At 36.5% G+C, this 12,048-nt stretch overlaps 1 protein-coding gene across 2 annotated transcripts in view; it reads left to right on the top strand.

The window, feature by feature from the left end:
* Positions 1 to 12,048, top strand: part of KIF20B (kinesin family member 20B) — a 43,329-nt gene that overhangs the window by 1,158 nt on the left and 30,123 nt on the right. For both annotated transcript variants that reach the window (XM_080401542.1, XM_080401543.1), the window contains exons 2-11: positions 1,363 to 1,519; positions 2,044 to 2,130; positions 2,243 to 2,359; positions 2,546 to 2,684; positions 4,884 to 5,068; positions 7,062 to 7,110; positions 7,754 to 7,945; positions 9,403 to 9,514; positions 9,973 to 10,044; positions 11,114 to 11,260. In XM_080401542.1, the coding sequence (XP_080257668.1) occupies positions 1,364 to 1,519; positions 2,044 to 2,130; positions 2,243 to 2,359; positions 2,546 to 2,684; positions 4,884 to 5,068; positions 7,062 to 7,110; positions 7,754 to 7,945; positions 9,403 to 9,514; positions 9,973 to 10,044; positions 11,114 to 11,260 (1,256 nt within the window). In that variant the 5' untranslated portion in view covers position 1,363. The remainder of the gene's footprint in view (positions 1 to 1,362; positions 1,520 to 2,043; positions 2,131 to 2,242; positions 2,360 to 2,545; positions 2,685 to 4,883; positions 5,069 to 7,061; positions 7,111 to 7,753; positions 7,946 to 9,402; positions 9,515 to 9,972; positions 10,045 to 11,113; positions 11,261 to 12,048) is intronic.

Here is a 12,048-nt window from a genome sequence, read left to right on the forward strand (position 1 = left end):
GAAACAGAATAAACGTGGTTGCTTAGTTTGCATATAACTTTACCTCATTTGCAGCTTGGTGATGTTTGTCTAGCTTCACGAAGTTCTGTAACTGCCTTATACGTGCTAGATGGGAAGATTGCACTATTAAGTGTTTTGGCACCGAAGTGCAGGCATGTTTCACGTTTTATGCTGGGGGAACAAAAATGCTTTGACTGCTTAGTAAGCAACACTCTTCCTGAGCAAAGAGGCTTTGAACCAGCCCTGGTCTGTCCATTGTTTCAACGAACACTGTGTGTTCACCCTTAGTATTTAGAGAGACAATACATATGGGTCTCTGTAGCATTGATATGGGGATGTAGTATTAGAAGACTATTCAGTCATTGTGACCAAAGCTTCAAAACCATAGGAGGCCATGTGGAATGTATCTAATTGCTAGAATGAATGCTTGCTGCCATAGGCTATGGGTAATTGTCCAATGAGCTATTTTATATTTATTTAAATTATTTAAGTATATAAACTTAATCCATAAAAAAAGTCCAAGTCACATCTGTAATATCACATAAAAAAGCAATAGGAGTGTAAAGTGCAGACAAAATACTACTATTTTAAATAAAATACTTTTAAAAGCTTATTTCAAAACTTACCTGTCTAATATCAACACAGGATCAATTTATTTTCATTTTCTATAGCAGCGTTTCACTGCCCAGATTGAGATGCACAAAAATAATTAAATTACAGATAAATAAATGAATTTCTGATCTGGAAAATGACTGGAAAAAGTTACTAAAAAACAATACTTGTACTCTGGTATGACGTCTTCTAATTTTCTGGTGTCACCTTAATAGATAAAACTATTAGTTTTTGGAATGTTTCTGAACTCTATGTTGCATTAAGCTACACTGTTATCTTTGTAATAGCAACTGTTTGACAGGTCCTGCAAAGACAAACATGAAGCTTGGGTTGCTCTTGCAATGAGCTTTTATTCTAAAGAACACTATAAAGGGGTGATGGAAAAGTGGATGTGGAACAGTATGATTGGTTTGGTCTTTTTGTTGGTGTGTTGTTTTTTTTTTTTAAATCCTGTGTCAGACATGTTTTTTAGCAAGGTTGTGGTAGATGTGTAAGGCTTTTCTGTGCTAAGCAGTTGCTTTTCATTGAAAGAAGAATGGATGTTCTTGTTTAATCGTGATGCAAACCCCTCTGCAGACTCTTTCCCCAGCTATCAGAAACATGCTATGTAAATTATGACAAGGGTGAAGAAAGATTTTTCCTTAAAGAAATTGAAGCTTTCTGTTTCAAATTGACTTGTCTTCTAAGTGACATCAGAAGCTCTACATTAGGAAGTCGGAGAGGAAAAAATAGTTTTATTTTATCTTTCAGGATGGAACCAACTCTGGATAATGTACAAATTCTCAGGCCTTCCTACATTGCTAGTGTTGAGCTCCTTGAAAGGACAGGACCAGTAAATGTGGAAGATATTAAAGCAGATCTCTCTGCTGACTTTTCTTTGGTTTCTTCAAGCTCAGACACAAGCCAGGTAAGAAAGCTTTAATGTTGGCATTGTTTGGATATTTTTTTTTTTTAAAAAAGCTTAGCTCTTTCATCAATAAGAGCAATCAGAATTTTACAGAGAAGATAAAAAGCATCTTTAATATGTTTTTAATTTGGAGGAGATACATAAGATAAAGTTGTGTGGTGCTGCATTCATACCTTATTGGGTGCATCAATCTTCTATGAATGAGGCTAACTGCCAGTCCAGAGCAGCTTAGTCATAGAATGTTGTTGTGGGTTTCATTCTCAATCTCTAGTTAGCCTGAATGTAGAGAGTGTGTGTGTGTGTATATGTATGTGCTGTAAGATTATGAACTCTTATCACAGCAAACTTCTGCAGGGGCCTTGTAAAGCACTTTTAAAAACTGATATAGTAAATTACTTTTGCTACCCCTGTCATCAAATAAGTGTTCAAAGTAGCCTGTTGAAAATAAAACTGCCTTAACATGCTAATCATCAAAGAATCTAGTCAAATGTCTAACTTTTTTTTTTTTCTCTCCTTAAATTAAGAGGAGCAGTTTGGAGTCTAAGGGACACATAGAAGTTTGCTTGCGTATTAGGCCATTTACATCGCTGGAAAGAGAAAATGAATTTCAGGTGTGGCATTGCTACATTTAAAAATACTTGGAATGTGTGAGGGTTTTTCCCTTTTAAGTTGAGCTCTTTATAGTCTTTCCATGCCTGTATTGATTGTGTTCCCTTTTAATAGGACTGCATCTCACTTGAAGACTCAAGAAGCGTCATACTGAAGCCCCCCAAAAACTCTTTGAGTCGGCTAAGTGAAAAAACTTCTGGACAGATGATGCAGAAATTCACTTTCTCAAGAGTAAATGAATTGTCTTTAAAAGTTTTTAAATTTCTGGAAAAAGTTTTTCAACTTATTAAATAACCAAGCAAATTTTAAACTGTCAATAGTGTTTAATATTATAAACATACAGAATGTAAAAGATTTTTTTAAAAGTCTTTAATGATTGCTTAAACAGAATAACAATATTTCTTGGGTAATGCTTAGGTGTTTGGACCTGAAACAACTCAAGAAGAATTCTTTGAAGGTACCATGAAGCAACCAGTGCAAGATTTCTTAAATGGATGCAATCGTCTTATTTTTACATATGGTGTTACAAATGCTGGGAAAACCTACACGTTCCAAGGTATATGTAGAAATGAGTTCTCCTTGAATGACCTTCTGTTTTTTAAAGTGAGGATTCCTTCTAGCAGCAATATAACTCTTTGCTTTATTTAAACTTTAAGCCCTATACATTGTCTTCTCCTGAATGTTAATAAAGAGCCTTTGAAAGGCTCCTTCCATAACAAGTATCACTAAATCGCCAACAGACAGTCGCTCCCAGAGTTAAAACATGTAGTGTTACTGCTTTGTAAGGCTGTAATAATTTCAACCTAGTGTGTGTGACTTTCATTTTTTTCCTCCAAGTATCTACAGTGTCAGGGAGAAGGGGCAGCTGGGGAAAAAACACTTTATATATATCGGGATGTGAAAAGTGTAAGTCACTCTACACCAGACTAGCTTTTAATTTTAACCATTATGCATATGACTTTCAGAATAATAATAATGATCTTGTATGCATAATCTTCAAATAAGGAATAGTATTTCAGTCTGTTTCAATTATTATAGGCAGAGATTAAAAGTTTTAAAACATGTTTGATTACTTCCAAGTATTTCTGTCTTGTCTCAAGCTTCTGAGCTTATCAGTAATACCCTAGGAGACGTGGTCTTCTGATGCCCTAGTTCTGTACTGTTAAGTCTCAATATCCGTTCTGGTCAGAAGATGTCATTTAATTATTTTTCAAAGCATTTTAACAAATGAGGTGATTTGTTTCACATGGAAATAGTTTTGTCTCTAGTGAAATGGCAGTTCTAGATGCTATACTGCTCATTTTATTTGCAGAAGTAGTAGAAGGACAATGAGTTTTGTGCCATGGGAAATTGATTTTTATAGAAGTGACATTGTCTTCCAAGTGATTATCTATTAGGTGGTTTATTACTGAAGAATACTGCCAGTACTTTGTTACCATTAATCTGGGGCAATAATGGGGATGATCTTTCCATTCCTAATAAGTAATAGGTAAATAACAAACACCAGAGTTCCTAAAGTGTATAAGCCCCCCATGCTTTACTAGTTTGGGGTATATTTTGGGGTGTGTTTTTTCAAGAATTTCTGATTCATGACTTTTTAGATTCTGGAGATTCTTGGTATTACATTTTTTAGGATTTAACTGTCAGCTTGTGATAAGATTTGGCAGGGCAGAATGTTGCTCACTGGGTGCCATGATTTCCTCTTCTGTTATTCCCATTATTGTCAATGTAGCCTTTCCACTTTGGCATTACATGGGAGTCTATATTCAGTCAGTGGCAAAGGACTTAAATGAAAGATGAAGCAGCTTTTCAGGACTGGTCGTTGTTTGTCAGTGACAGTTGCTTTGTTAATATTAAATTGAATTAATTGTTAAGTGGTGTTGCAATAAGCAAAAAATGGTTAGAGAAGAAAGGAGATTAGGAAAAACAAATGTAATAATATATTATGTGGTTACTAGCTTGCTATTTGAGTGCAACCAGATTTTACATAGGTTCTGACTTAGGTGACACAGGGCTGTCTGTGGTAAAAGCCTGTCTTCCAGGAGTAGGAGGAATTATCAAAAAGCTGGAAAGTGATGCTGTCAGTCTGAGATGGGACAGCAGTTTCTTCCACTCTCCCTTCTCCTCTCTGATTTAGAAATCAAAGGTAAATGAACCCTTTTTAGAATTGCAGCCCTAAAAACTAAGGCTTTTATTGGACTGCTTTTTGCCTTTCAGGTGCAAAAGTAGTATGCTCTGAGAAAAAGATCTGGGACAAGGAAAGGAGTATCTTCACAAGGCTTCTAGAATTTTTTTCACAGGGTCTATGGAATTAGGACAGGACTAGAGCTGAGAGATCAGAATCAGTTGTATTTCGAGATTACTTGCGTGAGAGAGTGTGAAGGCAGCCTCAGAGATGCAATTGAGAAACTGCACATATCTATTAAATGTCTGTTGGTCGTGGTTGGTTTCTTTTTTTGGTCCTTAATGCTAAGCTTATACAGAGTACCCCAGCAGTTATTGTTTTATATCATGTGCCTTTACTGTCTAAGGGATACAGCATGAGCTGTTGCTGAAAGCCAAATACCTTTCAAAACACTCTTAATGACATTTGTGTTACCCTGAGAATACAAAACCCCACTGTTTCATGCTGTAAGTTACCTCCAAATTTCTCATGTGTTACCTTGAGGTTAGAATTGCTTATTCTTCTGTCTTCATTTATCTGTATACCTTGTTCACATTAATAATTAAACTTTCTTTTGTGTGTTGCTTTCAGGGACAGAAGATGATGCTGGTATACTTCCAAGGGCTATGGATCTGTTGTTTAAAAGTATTCAAGGAAAGCTATACACAACAATGGATATCAAACCCCACCGGTGCAGAGATTATATAAAGCTGACTAAAGACCAAGTGAGAGAAGAAACCTCTATTAAAAATTCAATACTTGAACTAACAAAAGAGGTAAAGAGCACTTTTATTCTATACTGATAAGCACACACATCTTCAGATATCTCAGTGTTACCCTCTTAATTTTTCAATGGGCAAAGACTATCTGTATTGAAGCATGGATGTATCTTTTTGCTGTCAGCCAGCTATTCAGATTAGCAGTAAAGTGAGCAACAGAGCTGATGAACCCTGTTCTGTGGATTTCTGTCTTGTGGCTGAATACTTAATGGAATGTAAACCCCAAGCTTTTTCCTATAGTATGGACACATAATAATTTATCCTCTGGGCTTGCTGGTGCTTAAGAAGGGCTGAATGCAAATAGTCTTCCCATCTCTAGAGGTGTGGTAGGTCTACTTCAAAGGCAGCTCCTCTAAACTATCTTTCAGGATACTTGAAAGAAATTAATGACTTTGAGGTTGAAGCAATTTTTTTTAAAAAAAAAAAAACCAGCAGATGTGTAAAGCCAATATACAGAAGGATTTATAAAGATCTGAATGAAAATGGTTTTCTACTGGACTTCATTCTTTAACAGACCACTGTTGAGCGGTCCAGAAATACGCTCCAGTTTTATGAGTTGCCTGGAATTCTAAAGCTGCTCAGTCCAGTTACAGATACAGGAGACGTGTATTTTGTATAAACACATTTTTTCTTGGGCTTTTAATTCTGAAATTAATGGAATAATATAAGAAAAACCCTGACCATATGTTAGGAATTGGAACTAGAAAGGAATTGTTGTGGTGTTTTTATTTTTAATGAAGTGGTATGATAGGTTATAATGGGTTGTTCTAGCTGTTGTGGGATGGAATGGATCTGTTACCTTGATTTTTAGCAGTTGGTTAGCTGGACTTCTCCAGTGTGGAAGGCAGGTGGCAGCAAAATGCTTCAAGACTTCAATTTAAAAAGCACAGGCATATGTTAGATCTAGCTCTAGCAGTCTTTAAGGACTTCAGAAAAATGTGTTGTGTATGTGTGAATATATATATATGTCCCTCTAGTTTCTGGAACTGGTTATAAGAACAAGTTTGGTGGCAAAGTTCGCATCTGCTTCAACAGAGACAAGTTTGGGTGGGTGTTTTATACGTGTAAAGCTTAAATCTAAAAGCTTTGATTATGTAAATAATTATTTCAGTAATCACTTTATAGGATCCTAGCTTTATATGAAATATAGTCTTGACAAAACATTTAAAAAAAAAAAACCCACACAAAAACCTGAACCAAACCACACCTGTTCTTTAATCCACATTTCTTCTCTTAAGCATACTGAGTTTGGTAGATGAATTGCACTTCTTTGCAGTTCCATGCCTAAAAAACCCAACAAAAACAACCAACCAAAACCGGGAACAGAGTGTATGAACATTGTAAGGTCTAGCTGTAGGGATTTGTTCTATTTGTATATATACGTGTTTTTAAAAGAGCTTAGCAGAAGAAATTTATCTTTCTCTTTCTAAAACCTAGACTCCTTCGACTGTGAAAAGTTTCTACAGCCTGTATCATAAAGCAGTAAGTCACTCACTTTAAGTGAACAAGTGTGCTATGTCTAGCTCTGTTTCTGAGGGCTGACCTAGTAAGCTGTAAGATAGGGAATCCTGAATTAGCAGAACACCAATAATAAAAATTTTCAGGACTCCATAGATTCACCAGACTGAGTGATGTGTAAACTGCAACTGGACTTCTGCAAATCATCCTGTTAAATCGTGCTGTTTCTGTGTTGGCTCCCACCCCTCTATTCTGTGACTAGTTTTCTTGTGGTTTAGCAAGCTGAAATGCTATATACTGTGATAAGGTCTGGTGTAAGGGAAGTGTTGGGAATGAGTATTAAAGTAAGAACAACCCTTGCAATGGGAGTGTACAGGTGCATTGAACTAGGCATGATGCATAACCAGAATCTTTGTATTGGCATGTGCAACTATGCTGTATTCCTGTTTAGTAGGACCATAGAGCTGTTACAAAGTAACTGGTGATGTACTGTCAACAATGTGTGTCTTAGAAACTCTGTTCTCTTTGGCAGGTAGACCATCAAAACAGCTCTAACAACAAAGCACCCATTGATTCTGAGGGTATGTTTTATATTAAAGAATTGCAATTAAAGCTGGTAAAGATGCTTTCTTAAGGTCAATAACTAACTTCTGGCCTACGTTAAAAATAAAATGACTACGTGTATGACTGAGTTGGATAGTGAGCAGGTTATCTGGGCAGAAAACCCAAGGATAAAATGGTTAGAATATCTGAACAGGCATTACAGGAGATGAAATTATAGCAAGGAAAAGCAGTACTAGTTATGCTATAGGCCCTAGTTGTATCCTAAGGGGCTTTTGGAGTACTTGTAAGTAATAAGATAAACTAAATTCTAGCATGTAAAAATTACCTAAATACTAGGTTTGCTTAAAAAAAAAAATCAGTGTGAAATATACTTGCTAGTTTAATTCTGTCATATTGAAGAGACTTGAATAATTGTAACAAAGCTGTGCATGTTTGATAGAATTTGCAAGTGGAAAAGGAAGTGGTAGAGTAGGTGTCTTACCAATATGTAGGGTAAACGTGTGACTTTAAGATACTTAAGAAGGAAGGGGGAAAAATGAAATGGATTTTTGTCTGGGATAAGTGTTTTTTAGAAGGCTGCTGTGATATTTTCACTTTTTTAAAAAAATAAATTCTATTTACTAGGCCTATATTGACTTGTAATATATCTGTACTTGGCAGATATGGAAGAACTCTTAGACCTGGAACAATCTAGCACAACTCTGAAAGATTACACGAAGTTTTCTGTTTGGGTTTCATTTTTTGAGATTTACAATGAATGTTTTTATGATCTGCTGCTTCCTATGTCAAATGACAAGAAAAGAAAAACACTACGCCTTGCTCAAGACATCAAGGGATGTTCTTATGTAAAAGGTGATGAGAATACATTGCAAATTGCCGAATGTAATTTGAAAAGTCAGTCTTCCTCTAGTAATGTTTCTTTCTAGATTAGAAAACTCCTAACTGCATTACTGTGGCACAAGAAACATCTACTTTGAGTATGAAAGGCAACAATCTACATACACCAAAATAGCTGTATCTTTAATAGCCTTTTTTTATTCTTGATTGTACTTTTTAAAGGCCTGCATGCACTCCACTGCCTTGATATTCCTTTGAAATAGAAGAAATATTGAAAACAACTGGCAAATTTGTTTGTGTTTTGGTATTTTACTTTTCTGGAGTTTCGTTTTGTTTTTTTTTAAAAGTTTCTAACTGTAGTTAAAATCTGCCCAACAGGTTTTTTTGGGGTGTATTTTAGTATTTTCTGTAGAGAAACAGATTTCAGAGAATGTGAGAAAGTGCAGTCTGACTACAAATTACATATTACAGTACTTTTAGCTTAATCAAAACTGTAATGTAGTTTGTCTTGGGTTGAAGAGGGTGAGGAGTTAACAGAACTCAAAATAACAATTCAATGCTTGTTTCTGGTTATAGAAAAAGACATTTGAAAATATTTTGATTTGTTACTGATTCTTTGGACAGTCAAGGCAGCAGTTTTAAAGGCTTTTTTGTAGGTGTTTGGCCTGCTGCTTTTATCTTTCATATGCCAAACTACATTAAAAACCTGAATTAGACAATAAACCCAACTCCTTCATTTCTTCAAAGAATAGAAAATGTAGGAAATAGTCTCCTTTGAGCTGTACTTCAGCATAATTTTTTGTATAAAGCTTAGAAGCATAAGGCCATTCCTGATGTTATTGAGGAAAACCGGCCAACAGTTTTCCTGGTTTTCTTGGTCAGAGCTGGTATTTTTGCTTGTACAATTTTGATGATCTCTAGATTAAGAAGCCACAATATTAATATTAAAAGTTCTATTAGTAGGGTTGTGGGTCTTTAGTGCATACCAAGATGACATACAGTCATCATATTGCTGACAAAATTCTTAACTGAAAAAGATCAATGAAGCCGATGGTTTTGAAAGAGATCCAGATGGCATACCCCTGACCCCCTCCTCAAAACTGTAGTCTAAAGCAGAAGCTATCCATGTGGAATTCTGTCATAATGAATATGACCACAGGGCTTTCTTAACCATATTAGACCCTGCCTTTTTGGCTTTTCAGTGCTCAGGCTAAGGTTGCTCCCTTAATTTGGATGGAATATATTTCAGTGTGCTAATAGGATGAAATGATGTAATATTTATCCTTTCTTTCCCATAGAAGGGGGAATCTTCATCTTATTTGTCATAATATAATTTGTCTGAAGCAGGCTTAGGAAAACATTTGTATGTCTTAAGTATATGTATTATTCTTGGTGTTCATACGTTATCCCCAATCCCTTCTTTCTATTTGATAATGATATTTACAAGATGATCATGTTTGTTCTTTCTAAAGATCTGCAGTGGGTTCAGATTTCTGATTCTAAAGAAGCTTTTAGACTTCTAAAACTGGGGTTGAAACACCAGAGTATTGCAAGCACAAAACTAAACGCTACCTCCAGCAGAAGGTGAGAAATGTTTTTAAAAACATCGGGCATAGGATGCTGTGTAGGAGGAAGGAGAAACTAAAATACAGCTTGTGGCTTTTAGGAGGGGAAGAGGGTTTAATAAGGTCTAGATATCTAGGTTTCAGTTTTGGCATCCTTTAGCAGTATGTGACTCAATGCTTTAAGCCAAAAGGATTCAATCCTTCAATAAGACAAACAGGTGCTAAAGGTAGTAGTGTTGTATCAAATACCGTCCTTCAAGCAAAACCACTTAGCTTTATTCCATCTAAACATCTGAGGAAAAAGCAAAATAAGTGCTACATATATATCCCTTTAAAAGTTTGTATCTAATGAAGTATATGCCTAGCTATGTTAACAGATTCAACAATGATTTGAACAGATGTTGTGGAGGCTAAAAATATTTTGAAGGTAATGTTCTACTATATCACTTCTCTGCTGATTTAAACTTCTCCTTTTAGTCACAGTATATTCACAGTTAAGGTACTGAAAATAGAAGATTCAGGAACACCACGAGTGACCCGAGTCAATGAGTAAGTTCAGAGTCACCCCTTCTGTGATGTTGTCGGTTCTCTTCAATGTTGATGTACTGGTACTGCTGTATACACCCAGTGCTTCCTGGTAGGGCATCATGCATGTATGGTGGTTTCCCCACCTCCTACGCTCATACAGTACTTGGCCCTCTACCTCAATCTGTCAGGTTGCAGTGCTGTTCTATATTTCGTCCCTCTTGTTCAGCACAAGGTTCTGCTAACCTGCTATATTCCTAAACTCACGTAAATCCTCAGAAGGAGGAGGACTGCAGGGGTGAAATAAGAACCATGTTGTGAAAGGGTTTGGCAGGAGGTAGTGTGAAATTTCATTGGGGAAGCAACACTGAAAGGATGGAAGTGTTCATGCAGGTGAAAATCAAGCAATTCTTCCTCTAAGGAAGGTGATCATTTCTAAAAGTGAATAATTTGTGGATGTTCCTGTCCTGGTTTTGGCTGAGATGGAGTTGGTTTTTTTTTTCTTTGTAGCTGGTACAGTGCTGTGTTTTGGATTTGGTGCGAGAGCAGTGTTGATAGGACACTGATGGTTTTGGTTGTTGCTGGGTAATGTTTATACTAGGTGAGGGACTGCTCAATTTCTTGGGCTCTGCCTGTGAGAGGACTGAAGGGGTGCAGGAAATTAGGAGGGGACACAGCCAGGTCGTCTGAACCAAACTGGCCAGGGCAATTTTCCATTTTGTAAGATGTCATGCTTAGTATATAAACTGGAGGAAGAAGGTGGGGACATTTGGTGTTATGGCGTTTGTCTTCCCAAGTAACCGTTATGTGTGATGGAGCCTGGCTTTCCTGAGGGTGGCTGAACGCCTGGCTGCTGATGGGAAGCAGTGAATGAATTCCTTGTTTTGCTTTGCTTGTGTACACGGCTTTTGCGTTACTTGTTGGGTTGTTCTTATCTCAACTCTCAAGCTTTACATTCCTTTCCGATTCTCCTCCCCATCCCTTTGGGTGAGAGGGGAGTGAAGGAGTGGCTGTGTGGTACTTAGTTGCTGCCTGAGGTTAAACCATGACAGTTCCAAGGCAAATGAAGTGAATTTTTCTTATCTGCTTTCAGATTGTCAATGTGTGATCTTGCTGGATCAGAAAGATATACCAAGACCCGCAATGAAGGTGACAGATTGAAAGAGAGTGGAAATATAAACAACTCCCTCCTGATTCTAGGCAAGTGTATTAATGCACTCAAGAACTGTCAGCAGTCAAAGTAAGTCCTTTTAAAAGTTGCAAACTGGGTGTGTTTTTTAGCCATTGCTTACAATGTTTAAAAGTTATTGTTTAAAATCTACGATAACACTGAGTTTTTGGTGAAAAGATGTATAGAATTGTAGAGTCTAAACTGTAAAATCTTGTTAATCTACCAAAGTTATCTTTAAACTTGCCTTGTTTTGCTCTTTTAAGTTGTTCAAATTCTAACATCCTTTAAACATGCTATCGTAGATTTTTAGCAATCTAACTTTCTTCTTCTGAGCTTGGCTTATCAAACAAACTTCAGAATAAGTTTAAAACCCCCTTTTCACTAGTGTTATAGTAAGAGTCAAATTTTCAGCCTTTTGTTACTCCTTTGTGACCTAACTCTATTTTCTAAGTACTGCTAGTGTAACACTTTTCATTAGTGGGATATTGCTGTGCTAACATAACTGTCCGCTGTTTGACAAAATTTGTCTTATTTTTTTCTAAATCCGGACATAACTTAAACACTCACCTCCTGATCTAGTTAACTGTATGCAGACAAAAGAAAGCCTTTCCCTTGTTTGTACCCTAGCTTGAGGATCTAAGTAAGAGTAAAATAATACAAAAAGTTAGTTGTCTAAAAACCAGTACTATATATAGTAACTGTCCAGGAAATGCTTTCTCTGTAGGTTCTCATTTGAAGATCTGTCCCAGAAGTTAAATGAACTTGGGTTGATATGCCTGGCTGTACTTTGCCATACAGCCTGTTCAGTCTTTCACACCTTAAGATACAAAAGCTTTGCTAGTGTCTGTTCCTGATTA

This window comes from Falco punctatus (assembly GCF_963210335.1).
Source record: "Falco punctatus genome assembly, chromosome: 9".
Lineage (NCBI taxonomy): Eukaryota > Metazoa > Chordata > Aves > Falconiformes > Falconidae > Falco > Falco punctatus.